The 16,792-nt window shown below is 42.3% G+C and overlaps 1 protein-coding gene across 1 annotated transcript in view; it reads left to right on the forward strand.

Annotated features, from left to right (window-relative positions):
* Positions 1-546: 546 nt before the first annotated feature.
* PLCXD2 (phosphatidylinositol specific phospholipase C X domain containing 2) overlaps positions 547-16,792 on the forward strand; it is a 50,788-nt gene continuing 34,542 nt past the window's right edge. The window contains exon 1 of the mRNA XM_069472589.1: positions 547-1,287. Coding sequence (XP_069328690.1) covers positions 1,125-1,287 — 163 coding nt within the window. The 5' untranslated portion in view covers positions 547-1,124. The remainder of the gene's footprint in view (positions 1,288-16,792) is intronic.

The following is a 16,792-nucleotide window of genomic DNA, read 5'->3' on the forward strand; positions in this document are numbered from 1 at the left end:
ATTTTCTCCTCTGTAAAACAAGAATAAGCAAGGAACTGCTGCATAGTAGCGTGTAGGTGAATCCTAATTATGTAATGCTTGAAACACAAACCGTCCTTGATGTCATCCAAATATGTGGTACAGCACCTTTCTCAGCTTCTTTACCGCTCATATTTCTGTGGTTCACGGAAAATGTAACGCTTTCTGTGTAATTGTCACAGAGCGTGTGTGTGTGTGTGTGTGTGTGTGTGTGTGTAGGGGAAAGAAGGAAGGAAGGAAATCTAGTGGTTGCGTTGAACATCTGAGTGCAGACTGTGTGAAAGGATGGAAGAAAGAAGACCCATCTGAGGATCGAGGGGCCGAAGCCTGCGAGTTTCCACGAACGCGGTCGCGACAGCGGCGTTCACGGAGGCAGGAGTAACGGGGGGAGGAGACTGCGGAGCAGGGGAGGCGTGGGAGCGGGACAGAGGGGCAGCCCAGAGCGCGCCGGCCAATCGGAGCGCGCTCCGCCAGCGGCCAATCACGGGCCGCCTAGCCCGGCAAATCTGCCCGGCAGTGCGGGGCGGGGCTGCCAGGAGTCCGGGTGCCGCTGGTTACACTTCTGAGTGCCTTTCAGGAAGCCACAGGGCAGGGGGCGTCTGTGCAGAGGAGCCGGGGGAGTAAGTCGCAGGCAGGTCCAGCCTAGGAACCAGCCCAGTGACATATATGGAAGCATAAATCAGGCCAGAGATGGTGCGCCCGGCCGCGCACATGTGTGTAGACTCACAGGCATGTCTGTGTGCTGTCTGGGCACCTGTCGTGTGAGTGGCTCCGGGCGTGGCTGCTCCTCGGACGCTCAGTTTCTGTAAGATTTATCTCTAGGGGCCTACCTTCCCCCATCTCCAGAGGGGAAAACGTAAGAAGTTTAACGAAGCTGGGACTGAGCAGATTAAGGGAGTGAGTGGAGCAGAGGCTGGGCCAGAGAGGGTAGGGACTGCGGGTGCTGGGGAGTAGAGAACCACCTATTTGCCCCCTCTCCCAGCCAGAAAGCCGTTTTGGAAAGACTGTCGTGACAAAGGTGGCTCTGAAATGTCCACAGAGCCCGAGAAGTGATGATCTGAGTGAGTGGCACTGGGCTGAGACTGGCCAATTTGTTGACAAGAGGGATGCTAGCACTTAGGAAGGCAAGGAGGAAACTAAGAATGGGGACCATCTGCTCCCCCAACCCCAGCGGGACAAAGACATCATCGGAGGTCTGCAATGCCGACTGGATGGCCTCGCTGCCCCCTCACCTCCACAACCTCCCCCTTTCCAATCTGGCAATCCCAGGTATTCTTCTATTCCTACTTGTTCCCACTGTGTTTAATTCTGCCATTTTAGTGTTGTTAATGGGTTGAGTTGCTTTTCTATTGTGCTGAGAAATTGTCAATGACCCCTTTTTATTTCCAAACCAAAAACTTAACACTGAAGCAGCTGCTTTAAAGAGATTTAAGTACACTGCATCATTGGCAAAGGGACTCAGGAGAATGGAAGCACCGCTGTTTTTGCTTGTGATTTTTTGTTTGTTTGGTATTGTTTATATTGATAGACTCATTCTAAGAATATTATCCTTCTTAATGTTGGGGCCAGGGTACATGAGAGGTCATTTACTTGAATCACTTAAAGGAAAAAGGAGAAATGAAGAGTAATGAATAAAAAGCCATTAACACTTTTAAATCTGGATCAAAATTAAAATTGAAAAATATTTCCTTTCTCATTTATCTGACCTTGTATATGGGAGACAGAAACAAAAAATGAATAGAGAATTAGAGAATAGGTTCAGAATCAGAACTGATTATAAAGACACATATTTTTGTTGTTGGAAAAGCCAGAAATAGAGAATGCAAGATCTCATCACAGGCAGTCATTAGGTGTGATGAGGCTGTGGTGTTTGAAGCTTTGTCTATATATATACAGGTGTCTGCCTGACTGGTCTAAAACTGCAGCCTTGAAAAGAACTTCTGCTCCAGCCACTGTGCTAAAACCTCTCTGCTGGAGGTTTTCTACCTTGACATCATTTGTTAGATGTGCTCTTTTCCTTCCACTCAAAAGGTAGTTAAATTATGGTTTCTAGGGAAGGATATTAGGGCAGTGAGCTTGGCCTAGTGTACCGAGCAAAGTCCTATGGTGCTGATACTTGGAAAGCACTCCTAGCAGCAGGGGATGGAATACTGCCAATTCCTTCTCTCACTTGGAGACATAACAATTGAAGTTCACCTCTAGACTACCAGACAAACTCCCAAACATTCCTTGGACCAGTCTGCCTTTTTGGTGGTTAAAGAGATGACCTCATGCAAACCCTGGTCTTTGCTTTCTATGCATGAGGAAGAGCAGTGCTGACTTCCAATGCAGGCTTTTCTTTACTCTCCTCTTTTTTTGGAGATCTTCCAGGTTCATTGTCCTCATGGGCCCTGGTTGCTTTTGAGCAAAGAGAGGGCCGCTAAATTTCTTTATAGATATGGTCACTTACATTTTACCAGACATTGACTACAGCTCCTTAGGAAATGCCAGATGGGCATGCTTCAGAACAGGTCTTTTGCACGTTTAATTGACGCTTGTGGAGCCATCACCAAAATGATATATGGGCCACCTTTGACATTAGTCATTTGCCTTCAGGCTTTCTGATGGAATTATTTTGTTGAGTGATATGGCAGGTATGTGTGTTTTCAAACAGAATGGCATCTTAGGCAGGCTCTAAATGGCTGTCATTCAGGTCATGTGCAGGGTAGGTTGGGGCTTCCTCCTTCCTTGTACTTTGGACAGCCCAGACCATAGCAAGCAGGTCTGCTGGTGGCTTGGCTGTGTATTCTGACTCTGTGACTCCAGAAATGAGCTGGGCATTTGTTCTGTGATCTATAGGGTATCTCACAGTTACTAGAATATCTGGGGCAGGTGGGGATTGGAGGGAGGGAGCAAATAGCCAGGGTCTGCTGCTGGAACTGGAAATTCTATGATTAGCCATCGTTGGGGACACAGGAATTCATCCAGCTTTGTGTAGTCCAGGCGTGCTAAGCAAAAAGAAAAAAAAAATGGCCTTGACTCCTCAAAAGATACTGAGTTCACCACTGTGAAATGCCCTTTTCCCAGCGTGGAAGTGACAGTAAGTGTATGTATATGTAAGGTAAAGACAGGAAAATCACATATTAAATGCTAACTATTCATGGACTCCCCAGAATCAGCTAGTTCTTCTATCTCCACCTCAAGCTTGATACTCCCCAGATAAAGACTAGCAGTCAAGTTCTGCCCTGCCTTGCCGAGAAATTCTGAAATATAGAAGGCATTCAGGCAGTGGGGGCCACCATCTTCCTCCCCTCTCCCCTCTTCCTTCTCCCACTTATAGTCACTGTCATCACAATAGCTATTATTAACTGAGCACTACCATGTAGCACCCATTGGCATACATTACCTCAAACCCTAACACCTCCATGGAGTAGATATTAACATCCTCCTTTTAGAAATAAGGAAATCATTATTCAGAGAGGTTAAGTAATTTTCTGAAGATCACATAAGTAGTAAGTGGCAGAACTAGAATTTAAGCTCCTATGTAGCTGCCAAACCCGTGCACTGTCCCTATATCCCAGAGGGGTCCTTGGGAAGTGCAGAGCAGTGGGAATGTTCTCTAACAGACCATCCTTTGCAGTGAATGAGAGAATTTTTAAAAACTAGGCAGTCTTTATCTGAGTAATTATATATAGATAGACACTTACATGTATACATATTATATATCTGGCACATATGTATATACACATTTAGAGTTGGAACCCAGTAAGTTTTCTATATATATATGTATGTACACATTTAGAGTTGGAACCCAGTAAGTTTTCAATTCGAATATAGTGCATCGACCTGTTTTGTGTTTGTGTGTGTGTGCTCACGTGCTCAACTGGGGCGTCTGTAAGACTAGGTCAGATCTGTCAGGATGGGGGTGGAGCAGCAGGACATGGGAGAGGGCAGGGAAAAGGCAGGGTGGTCAACCAACAATAGCAGAACTGGGATGGAGTACACTAAGTCAGATTTGAGTGCATCTGCTGCATTTGCCTAAGTCCTGATGGGAGAGAACATGTGTGAATGTGCACCTCTAAACAGAGCCTTGATGTATTATTTTACTTCTGCAACTGTTACTAACACCTGTTAAGGACCAGTGTCACCCAGAAATATTGAAATATCTGGGAAAAGAACCTCAGAATAATGCTAATTGCAACTTTATAGAATAATTTGATGTCCAAAGGATAAAGGTTCTGGAAACTACAAAAGTCAGATTTTTAAATTAAATCTTTAAACCTCTACAGACATTTCACTGATGTTAGTGAAAGCATAATTTTCTCTGTGGACGAATGAACTGATAGGAAAAATTTTTTCTATAATGTATATTGCTTTTCAATGAATTCTTTTTCTCTGTGTATTTTAGTGTTGTTCCTTTTTTTTATTAACCATGCTGTTTCTTTTTTATTAAAGGTAAACTATTTGGTCTATTGGGAAGAGCCTTGAACTTAAGGGTCTTGAAATTTGTTGTTGATTCTTGTGTGATATCGAAGAAGTACCTGAATTTCTTAGAATGTAGTTTCTTCACTTGTAATTAAGATGTTGGATTAAATGAAATACAGAGTCCTTTCCAGATTAAAAATTATTTAATTAATTTGAGGTTTTTGTTTTGGTTTTTTGCCTGTTCTTTGTTCAAATGTAGAAAGAGATGGAAAGAATGATTGGATCATGTAGGTCTAAAGGCCATTTCTTTTATGCCTCTTCAAAACAAGAAATTATTTTTGGCATGTGCATCCAAGGACTCACGATTGCCAAAATGAAGCAGAGGGCGGGCACTCGCTTCAGCATCCTAAAAGGGGGATGCAGCTTAATGGATGTAAATGAACTTGTATCTTATTAGATCCTAAGTGTCTGTTTTAATAAACCTCCATGCTCAGGCCTGTGGGAGCCTCAAAGATGAATCAGGTATCAACCCTACTATCAAAGAAGGTTATGATCTAGTGATAATATATATATATACCTTCATCATACATAGTTTTAAAAAAAGAACTAATTGAGAGAAATGTTAAAACACAGATGTAAATAATGTGTTATAGAAGCATATAGAATGGAAAGATTAATTCCAGCTTCTAAGATCAGGAACTAATTTGTTGAGAAAATGGCATTTGACCTAGGATTTGAAGAGGGGTCAGGACTTCGATGGTTGTGGCTTGGGGATCAGGGCTGGGAAAGGGGCTTTCCAGGTGAAATTAACCAGCTGAGCTAATGAATGAGGGTTTCTGTGGGAAATGGCTAGGGGGTGCCCTCTCCTATACCTCCATATCCCTGTTACAGTATCTTTTCAACAGCACTTCTCAACACATTGTTATTTTTAAGTGTCTGTCTCTTCCGTGGTCTCTGAACAACTTGCAGACAGAGAATTTGACTTATTTCCCTATATCCTAAATACTAGCAGAAGGTAGCAGTTCAGTTATTGGTAACTGCAGAGTAAGTGGCCTGTGGGCACCACCTTTTCCATTGTGACTAAAGCTGAACTGTGTTGATCGGTTAGGTTCACCTTTTATAAACAGCCACATGAATTCCTATGAAAATCTTCCAATCCATTCTTTGTTTTTATGCATAATATTCCTGAAGCCCTCGGTAAGGCTCATCACTGAGGCCCATTAGAAATGAAAATACGGAGACAGAGTGAAATGATCAGAAGAGTCAGAAGCAGAGTAACTTCTTTCCTAGAAACAATTCCTTCACCCGGCATCCCTTCTGCCTGCCTTCATCCCTTGTCAAATTTGAGCTTCTTGAGCTTCCTGTCTTTCCGGCCTGGCTGCTGCCTCTATCTGCTCTCATCTTGTATTCCCCGCTTTGCCCTCCTTCCACTGACCTGACCTATTCCCCAGCCTTTCTTTTCCAGGATCAGCCTTCCTCAGGTGCCCCTCGCTGCTCTCCAGTTCCCGTTCTCATGTTGCTGCTGATCGTTTCCTTCTCATCCTTTCTACCTTTCTGAATTCCTATTTTCTTCCCATGTAGTTTTACCCTTGACCACTTGGTGATTTCTATAGCTCTTCTCCTGGTGGCCCCACACTCTCTTCCCCCTTGTGTGACATGGAGACAAAACTCCCTAGCAGGGCAGGATGAAGGGTTACTACTCAGGTCCTGCTCCTGGAAGTCGGACCAGGTCTGGTGCCTCTAGAAGAGATTTGGGGACCACTCTAAAAGGGTGCAAAATAGATTGTGTAACAAGAAGTTTTGGTTGGCCCATGAGGTGGCCCTAGAACAAATCTATTCTCCTACAAGGTTTGAGGTTGTGGAAAACCAAGGACCAACCTGAATCTACCATGGCTGACTCGATCAGAAAAAAAAAAAAATCGTATGAGACCAAAATGGTCACTTGAATGGGAACAGTTTATTTTTGTTTTGTTTCTCTCTTTTTTCTCTGGGTGGCCATGGTTAAGCATAAAAAGAGGCTATGACTTTGGTGTTCCCATTACAAGGTTTCCCTCCTAAGAAGGCTCATTATTTCCCCAGCCCCTCCCCCTTTCGCAAATCGCACAAAAGCTACAAAGAATTCTGGAATCATACAAGTCTAAAAAGAAGGATCATGGATTAATTAAGAGTATGAATGCTAGAGCCAGACTGCCTGTATGTCTTTGGATTCTGACTCTGCCCTTCACAAGCAGTGTGACCTTGGGCAAGTTGCTTAACCTCTCTGTACCTCAGTGTCCTTCTCTGTAACATAATCATGGCACTACCTCACTTGCTTAGTGTGAGAATTAAATAAACCAATTTATATAGCATGCTTTATGGCACAAAATAAGCACTATATAATTATAACAATTATTATTATGTATCTTTTTAAAATTCAATCACAATATGCATTTATTGAAAGCCTGTGCCCGGAATGGACAACAAAAATGAAGTGTAAAATATAGTTCATACCCTCAGGTAATTTACAATCTAGTCAGGGAACTGCCTGTCCAATTAAGCCATGTGACTCAGTGTTCTCTGTCTGATCAGATTAGGGTAACTTAAATGGTCACCCCCTCAAGGCGGCTTTAGAGTTAAGGGACAGATACCTAGAGGATTGGGACATGAGTACCAAGGGAGTCTTAAATGCAATATGATGGCGGCTGATCAAGAGAGCCAGAAAATCCTCTGTAGTTATTTACTCTGTCCATACATCCCAAATTCAGCTGTCAAACCTTCTCATCTCCGGACATCCAAAGCCTTTGGGAAAAACTCAGCTGTCTGTGACAGGACCATATTGTTACTCTGCTCTGCTCTCCTCATTTCCTGATCACTTGTCCTCCTGACCCAGTCATTTTGTTCCCAGCTCAAGAGTAGAAATATTACAAAATGCTTGCCTTTAAACAAATCTGTGTACATACATTATAACTCTTTCCCCAGCTATTGGAATAGCTCCATCATCCCTCCGAACACATACATTGGCCCGAATGTCCTCACGCCCAACACACATATGCACAGAGGCTTAACTACAACCTTAGCCACACCCTAAAGGAGGCCCAAATTCGTAGTAGAATTGCTATTGTTTACCCTTCATAAATAGCCTACAAAATATGCCCACTGACACTGCAGACACTAGGAGTGTGTTGCTTTCACCTGCACGCTCCTCTCTCAGACATGCTTTGGAAGCTGAGGAGTTGAGTTGGTTTCCAACACATGATCAAACCTCCACTAGATATGACAGGTCACCTCCATAATGCTTTCCTGCCTCTAGGAGTTTAGGAACCCAGGCACAGTAGAATGTAATGTTGGTGAAATGCTTCAGCATCCTGTAACTTTGCCTCTGGGAAAATCACAAACTACTTTGCAAATGCTGACTAACCCTAATTAGAGTTTTAAACCAGGCCTGCAGAGGAGGGATTATTTATAGATGTTGTAATAGGTGGGTGTGTTTGTGTGTGTGAAAAAGAATTTGAACACACATCAAGAACCAAATTTAGGTGGAGGAGATCTATGACTCAATTTGTTATAGTATTTACACATGTGGTTAAGCAGGAGTCCTTCCACCTTCTCTATCGTGTTGTTAAACATCGATAGGAATTTGGATTATATTGCAGAACACCGTGAGGATCAAGCAGTACATGGGAGGATTACATTAGTAGATCTCTAGGTAACTCCAAGATAAAATAGGTTGGGCCACAGAGGCCTTCATTTCTCTAAGGGGGATGTCTAGGTTCTACCATCTATGAACTACAGAACGTCTATGCATTCATTGTCTACCAAGCAGCTGAAATTTCCTAAGAAAATAACAGGGTTTTTTTTTTTTTTTTTTTTTTAATTACTCTAAAACTGCTGGCTGTAAAGTATCATTTCTTCTTAGAGAATATTCTGTCAGTATTTTGTTTCTGTACAGACCTGAGAAGATAAAAATAAAGGAAAAAATATGGACTGTAATGCAAATGTCTTGGAGTGTAGCAGTAGTTTGCAGTAATGGTGGAACTGAAAAATTCCTAGACCCTGTCAGACTGAGATGAATATTTTATGAACATGTATGATTTGAAGGCTTATATATGGAAAGCAGTATTTTTTTAAAGTGCAACTGAAACCAGATGCCCTTTCCCCCACAACAGTGCCACACAGATAAGGGTGAAAACAGCATTCCCATCTGTCCTCTCTGGGTATAAGTTTAGGTCACCATCCTGGCTGGAGGTGCCCATAGGGATTGCCACAAGAATTATATGAGCATATTGCATTAATTTAGCTAAAAAAAAATCAGTGCCTGTTTTGGATTTTTGGTTCTCATTTCCTATATAAAAAAATTGTATTCATTTAAAGGAAAATCATTAATTCAAAAGATATTTACTGAATATCCTTTTATGCCAGGTACTGTATTAGAGAATTTGATTAATTCTCTAATTAAGGGATGAATAAGATTCTTTTCTTTACTCTTATGAAGCTATGATCTTAGAAGAAAGCCAAAATTCAGACACAGTAGAGAAAATGCATTGGGTACGGTATCACTCAAAAACCCGATACTCAGTACTGTTACTGGAGGAGGGAAGCTTGGTTGATTGGACTTCCAGGAAGAGAATGACCCTTGGGTTGAGTCATTAAGAGGGGGTAGGAGACAGCTAGGTTATGGGTGGAGGGAAGAGTGTCACAATGCAGGGGAACTGAGGCAAGAGAGATCATGGTGACCCTGAGGAAACCTGGGCAGTCTGATGTGACCAGAGCACAGATTTCATTTAAAGAAAGGAGTAGAGAAAAGGCTGGAAAGTAGGCAGGAACTAGATCCTAATGGGCCTTATAATATGCTATGTCGTGATTGAACATTATCCTGAAGGCAAAGCATAGCCATGGAAAGACTCGGGCAGGAGTGGGTGGGAAGCCCTTCAGATAACTGCAGAAGAGTGAAGTGAAACAAAATGACCCATCGTTAGTAGGAACACTAACGGGTGAGATGAGAAACTCATTATTTCTTTCACTCTATTCAGCACGTGTGTTGATTTTTCTCCCATATGCCAGGCCCTCTCCCAGGCACTGGCGATTCAGTGATGATCACTACAGACATGTTCCCTGCCGTCAAAGAGCTTCTAGTCTAGTTGGAGAAATGGACATTTAATCAAGCTGTTATAGCACAATATGCTCTATAGGATGAATCAAGAGGAATAAGTTACTACTGGAAGAAGAATATAGCAGGGGCATCTTAACAAGACTCAGGAATCCAGGGAGGCCTCCTGGAGGAAGTGAATAAACTAAACTCTGAAGAACACATGGGAACTAGTCCTCAGGGTAAGAGGAACAGGGCAACAATGTTCTAGGAAAGGAAATAATATGGGTGGTGATCTTGAAGAGAGGGAATGGCCCATTCAATGAACCAAAAGAGTTCATTATAGTTGTACCATAGGTTGCCAGGAGGAGAGTGTCAGGGGTAAAGTGCCCAGTTACCTGGAAGTCTAATAAGCCATGTTAAAGTGATTTGACTTTGCCTGAACAGGAGTGGAAAGTGTTTTAAGCAGGCAAATCGCAAGGTCAACTTGGTGTTTTGGTGGCTCACGCCTGTAATCCTAGCACTCTGGGAGTCTGAGGCGGGAGGATTGCTTGAGCTCAGGAGTTCGAGACCAGCCTGAGCAAGAGCGAGACCCCATCTCTACTAAAAAAATAGAAAGAAATTAGCCAAACAACTAAAAATAGAAAAAGTTAGCCTGGCATGGTGGTACGTGCCTGTAGTCCCAGCTACTTGGGAGGCTGAGGAAGGAGGATCGCTGGAGCCCAGGAGGTTGAGGTTGCTGTGAGCTAGGCTGACGCCACGGCACTCTAGCCCAGGCAACAGAGTGAGACGATGTCTCAAAAAAAAAAAAAAAACAAAAACAAAAACCTTGGTGTTTTGGAAAGATCTCTCTGCCTGCAGCAGAAAAGGTACTGGAATTGGTACCAGTTAGGCTGCTGCTGACGTCATCAAGTGGGAGGTGCTGCTGCGCTGAAGGAGGGGGGCAGTGGCAGCATGGACAAAGGAAAAGGGACAGACTCAGGAGCTACTTAGGAAGGAGTGGTCAACAGGACTTGGCAATTAACTGGAGGGTAAAAAAAGGGAGTGCAACTGGCTTGGTAGGGGAGAGGAAGGGGTGGCATTCCCTGAAATATGGATGCTGGAGAGGAAGCAGGTTTAGGGGTGGTAGACGGAAGCAGATGTGCTCAGTCTGGGGCGTGCTGAGTTCAAGGAACCTGTAGGACATTTCAGAACTGGGAGAAGGGGATAGGTAGTGCCCAGTGGAGATTATTTCAGAGCTAAATCTCACATTTCACACTCAATCTTCTACCCTCACCCACAGCTACTATTATATCCAATATCATATGGTTTGAGTTAAAGATATCCTCATTTTTTTTATTTTTTTAGATTTCAACTAAGATTGTACTTTTTTTTAGGAAATCTGTCCTGAATTTCTAGTCCCTGAGAGGTGACCCCTCATGGGCTCTCCTAATGTCTAGTGTTCCACCCGTTCTGTGTGAATCTCTCATTTCTTGTTTGCCTCCCCAACCCTATTAGCCACTCAGGGTATGTGTAGTGCTAGCTGTGTGTACCATACCACAAACTAGCTATAAAATGGGAACTTCTAGTTGCTTTACCACAGTCATCAAACATCATTTATTTCACATACTGACAATGCCAAGTTGTTCCAAGAGGTTCAATAAAAGCAAGAGAATTTTGTAGTAGAATATTCAGTTTAATATAACTTTTTCCTCTACCCTAAACATTTCCCTGGTTTCCCCTGAATCTTGGCATCATTTTTTTCTTTTTTGTTACGAGCTAAACGGTTGTTAAAGGAAATATGATTATCTGAGAGCTCATCAGGGGATAACCAAGTGCGCCTTGTAAGGGGTTACTTTACAAAAGATGATGCCATCTGTTCAGAGACAGAGCAGGATGCACATTAGCAGAATGGAGGAATAATTTCTTACTAATTAATTATCTGTACAATACCTTTAGGGGTAGGTATTGGGGTCTATTGGACACTTGAGGAAAAGAAGATCTTTCAAAAGAGAATAGATACCCATCCATATGGAGAGGGCTTTAAAATGCCTCCCATATATAGGATTGAAAACCCTTTGACTTGGATAATATCTAGTACAATGCAATATCCATGGCTTCCTGCAGACTTGTGAGGAGGTACTCCCTTAGTTGCCCCTACAGCTACATCAGGGCCAGAGGTGGAGATGGTAAAGGAGAGGCTTTTTACTAGAGAAGCTCTCCTTGCATTTGTTTTACACATAAGCACTTTGTTTGAAAGCATCCCAGGACTGAAAAGCACCCTAAAAACCTCTGATTTACTCTAATTCTCTCTAACCCACCCAGCCAGTTGGGGGTGGACCAGGACCAGCTCTCTTGGTTTCCAGGCCAATGTCTGTCCTCCCCTGGGCTTCTCACCACATAAAAAAGAGTGAGTTGATCGGCATCCTCTGTTTCCAAGTGTTCTGCCTGACACAATTGCTTTGTTGCATTGTGAATAATTATAAATTCAAAAGGCAACTGATTAAAAATTAAATGGGCCACATGGCCCTCTCAGATTTTGCAGGCAGTTTTATGGTTATTATTAACACCCTCCCATATGCCTCATGGAAAATAATCAGGTCTCATAGGTGAATTTTATCCCCTTGGGTTAGCAAGAAGGTTTAGAGATGTTATCGTAGACACATGTTGGCTAATTTTGTATATCCTAGAAATGCCTCAGCCTTTCTGCACTTGTTAATATGGAGTCAAGTTCTTCACAAATGTTGCATTTTCCCCAAGAACCTAATTCAGTTGTGTGAGATTGGAGGCCCCAAGGAGATGTTATTAGAAGATAATTTACACAGGCATGAGTTGCAGGAAATCTACTCTCTGAGACTTTTCTTTTTAAATTGTTCAGTGCAGTATTTTATTACAGTTGCTCCATTAGCCATCCTTTCTGGCTAACATTTGTCCTCTTTGTTTTCTGACACATACCTCTCCATTGACCCAGATAACTCAAGCTAGAAGGACAAATGGAAATAAATGGAGCTGGGGGTTAACAGGTACTAGGGGTGAAGAGGTACAGCGGGTGAACTCTACTTGTCTAAAGAGGATGGATGGGCCAAAGAGAAGTTTGGAAAAGGATCAGGAGACCTAGACTTACCAGCAACTCTCTAAACATCTGTTCATTCATGTATTCATGCTTGCGTTTATCTATATAGATATATTCAGTTCCTACTAAATGCCAGAAACTAAGAATGGAGAGATGGACAGGAATTAGACATGATCCTGCCCTGATAGTCAGATGGCAGAGACAGATATGGAGATAAATACCACCCGGTATCCTAAGTCCACCAAGTGTAAACAAAATGCCGTGGAAACACAGAGGAAGAGCAGGTAAGTTTGCTTCAGTCAGGTGAGCTCACAGACTAACGATTGTGGGCTGAGTCATGTACAGATAATTTATTTATTTATTTATTTATTTTTTTTGAAACAGAGTCTCACTCTGCTGCCCAGACTAGAGTGAGTGCCGTGGCGTTAGCCTAGCTCACAGCAACCTCAAACTCCTGAGCTCAAGCGATCCTCCTGTCTCAGCCTCCCGAGTAGCTGGGACTACAGGCATGCACCACCATGCCCGGCTAATTTTTTCTATATATATTTTTAGCTGTCCATATAATTTCTTTCTATTTTTAGTAGAGATGGGGTCTCGCTCTTGCTCAGGCTGGTCTCGAACTCCTGAGCTCAAACGATCCGCCCACCTCGGCCTCCCAGAGTGCTAGGATTACAGGCGTGAGCCACTGCGCCCGGCATGTACAGATAATTTAAATGGAAAGGCAAGAGACAATAAGATTGTTCCCAAGGACTATAAGAGATTTTTGGTTTTTTAAAGTAAATTTTCCACTATATTCAATAACTATAAGGCCCACTTCTCATATATAACTTTGTAAATTATTATATTCTTAGCTCAGGCCTCAAATATTTTAACAAACATAATTATTATCTGTTCATATCCGAAGTATGTGTAGAGATTATAATATTTGTAGAGGTCAAATACCTGAGTTGTAATATAAGATGTTTCTCTATAAAAGCTGCATTGTATCTTCAGCATTTAAGGACACATGTTCATTGTTATGTCTGCTCTTAATACTTTTTATCTCTATCTTTAATTTTTAGTCACATAGGAGGCAGGATAGAGAAGGAGTTCAGAGTATGGGTTCTGCTGTTAAGATATGTGGGATCAAATCCTAGTTACTAGTTATGTGACCTTGAGTAAAATGCTTAACCTTCTGTCCCTTACTTTTCTCATCAGTAAAATGGGGATAATTATAGTCTCCACTTCACAAGTACAAAGTTAGAGGAAGAGCGAGCCATACCACTGCACTCACTCTGACACCAATTACAAGTTTTGGGGCCTCAAGATCATCCTTACATTCGATAATTTGCCAGAAGGATTCACAGAATTCACTGGAAGCTGTTATGCTCATGGTTACTGTTTTTTCACCACAGAAGGCTACAGATGAAAATCAGCTAAGGGAAGAGGTGCCCAGGGCACAGTCCAGTAAACTTCCAAATGTGGAGTTTCCAGTTGTCCTCTCCTCGTGGAGTCACGGACAGCGTGACTCTCCTGTGTTGATGTGTGACAATACGCATGAAGTATTGCTCAACAGGGAAGCTCACCTGAGCTTCGGTGTCCAGAGTCTTTACTGAGCCTCCACATAGCTGACCTCAGGATCCAGCCCCTTCAGAGGTTAAGCCCTCATCATAAATCACATCCTTAGACTTTCTGGTGTGGCCTCAAACCGGCACCCCCGCCCCCCCCCGGGTAAATAAAGATACTTTTATCAGGAAGGACCTTCCAAGGGCTTAAGAGATTACCTCCTGGGGGCCAAGGGCAAAGACCAGACCTCTTTTTGGGTAAGATTAAATTCTTTGCTACACAAAAAAAATGTTTTAGAATTAAATAAGGTAATATAGGCAATGTGATTAGAATATTGCCTAGCACAAAATAAACATAAAATTTTTATATATAGCTGTTATTATCAACCATCCTTTTTGATTACCTAATATGTACCTAGTATCATGGTAGATACTGTAGGAATTTTTTTTTAAGTGAATAAGATGTTGTTTGTATATCCTGTAGGCGATATACAAGAGTACAAATAAAGCCGATAAAAATAGAATGAGGTGAATGCCATCATCTGTGCTGGGACCTGGAAAGGGAGAGGTTACTTCCAGATGTGAGCTAAGGAACAGCTTTGCAGAAGAGGGCACCTGCGGGCTGGGCTGGGACAGGTGGGTAGGGTTTCAACATGAGCAGGAAGGGCTTTCCAGAGAGGGAGAAGCAAATGCACGAAATTAGAGATGGGAAAACGAGGGCACCTTCAGGGAACAGAGAAGGGGTGCCATGGCTACCTGTAGAAGTGACAGGAGAAAGGAATGGAAAAGGTCTGGAAAGATAAACTTAAGCCAGGTTGAGAGAGGTTTTCAATGTCATGGTGAGCGCTTGATGCTTTGTGTTGTAGACCACAGGAAGCCAGTGACACTTTAGGGCCCAAAGAAAATCCTGAGAGAAAATACATTGTCTTTTTTATGACTCCAATCTTTGAAGATGCTGTTTCCTCCACCATAACACCCTCCTCCCAATACGCACCCTCCACTCTGCTTGGCCAATTACAGTTCAGCTCAGGTATGACCTCTGTGCACATCTTCATTGTAGGATACAGTATATCCCTTCGGGACTGTTTCGCTATCCCTCTGCTGTGTACAATTTTGTTTTGTCGTGTCTGTATACTTGGTGTCTGGTTCAGAATAAGCACCTTACAAAAAAGTGGAGGGAAGGAGAAGGAGAGAGACATGGAATCTTGAAATATCAAACAATTTAACCATAAAAAACAGATTATTAAAAAATAGAATAGATATTTCTAGTTAAGGAGAAACTAGGACATGCAGGAACTAAGTAATAATGCCTAGGGTAAGACCAAATCTTATGACATTTTATAGAATTGCATTACATTACAGCATTCCAAAGTCTTCTCAAAGTCTTCCCCAGACTTCAAAATAAGAGCAAATATGATAATAGTAATAATAGATGCAGAAGAAAAATAGCTTACTTATGCAACACTTATATAGCACTTAGTAGGTGCCCAAAATGATGCTCTACTTGTTTATATTAACTCGGTTAATCCTACAACAACCCAGTGATGCAGGTACTCTTATATAGCCCCTTTTTATAGATGAAAAAAGTAAGGCACAGAGAGGTTAAGCAGATTGCAAAAATAATAATACTACTACTAAAATTGTAAAAACTAGATCTTGCCAAATTCATTTAACTGCATTTGAATAAAAGACATTTATAGAGTTGGAGATTGACCCAGTGTTGGGCTGTAACTTCAGTTTCTTTTGTTGGTTATAATAAAGCATGGTTTTCCATCTGAGGCCATTTGCTTCCATGCCAGGACTCTAATTCACAGGCCCCCATGAGGACGGTTCTGTTTGAAGGACTGCCTGCTGACCTGTTCCGGCTGAACAAGTCACTTTTATTTTTCAAGACCAGACATCTAGGAGGCTTTTTATTGACTCAGAACAAAAGCAGCCCAGTGGTTTAAGTGGTCTGTGTAGTAATCACCCAGCAAGGCTCTGTCAGAAAAAAACTCTTTCTGCCTCTGTACGAAAAGACCAGCATGAGGCTTTAGCGGGCGTGTAAGCTCTCAGAACACCGGTCTTCAGGGGTGGGGTGTGTTTTCATTCACTTTCCCTGCTGTGTGTAATGTACAAATTTCCTTTAAACCTATCATTTCATGTAATTTAGACTGCTACTTACTGCATTTTCCCTCCTCCTTTTTCCCTTTTCTCTGTCAGAGCACCTGGCTTAGTCCTTCATTTACAGGAAAGAGAAAAGACCTTTTCTTGTCGTTCAGGGGATCTTGCTGAGAAGCTTCCCTGCATCTCAGCCATTCTTCAGTTTGTCAAATGAATCTTAAAACAACCCTACCCTGTGAAAAACTCCGCCCCAGCTAGGTGACTATGAAGGTGGTTTTTTATGTTCCAAAGTCCCCACAATAAATTTCATAAAAATGCCCACAAAGCAATGAAACACCAGCCTTTGGAGCAAAGGGAACTGTCACATAAATGCTAAACAAGAAGTGACCTACCAGCCGATGCAGAGCAGACCCAACCCCAGCTGGCAGAAGATGGTCCCTGTGAATCTCTGTGAGGGAGAAGAGTATCTCCAGAAATTTGATAAAATTCCCAGATGAGCCAAAAAGAAATATTACCACCTCAGGCTTAGGTGGGATTTGCTCTTTGCAAATATGATGAGTTAAATCTATAAGCACATTTTCTGTTTAAGTATAGTAAGTATGAAAG

Source organism: Eulemur rufifrons, chromosome 7 (assembly GCF_041146395.1).
Source record: "Eulemur rufifrons isolate Redbay chromosome 7, OSU_ERuf_1, whole genome shotgun sequence".
Classification (NCBI taxonomy): domain Eukaryota; kingdom Metazoa; phylum Chordata; class Mammalia; order Primates; family Lemuridae; genus Eulemur; species Eulemur rufifrons.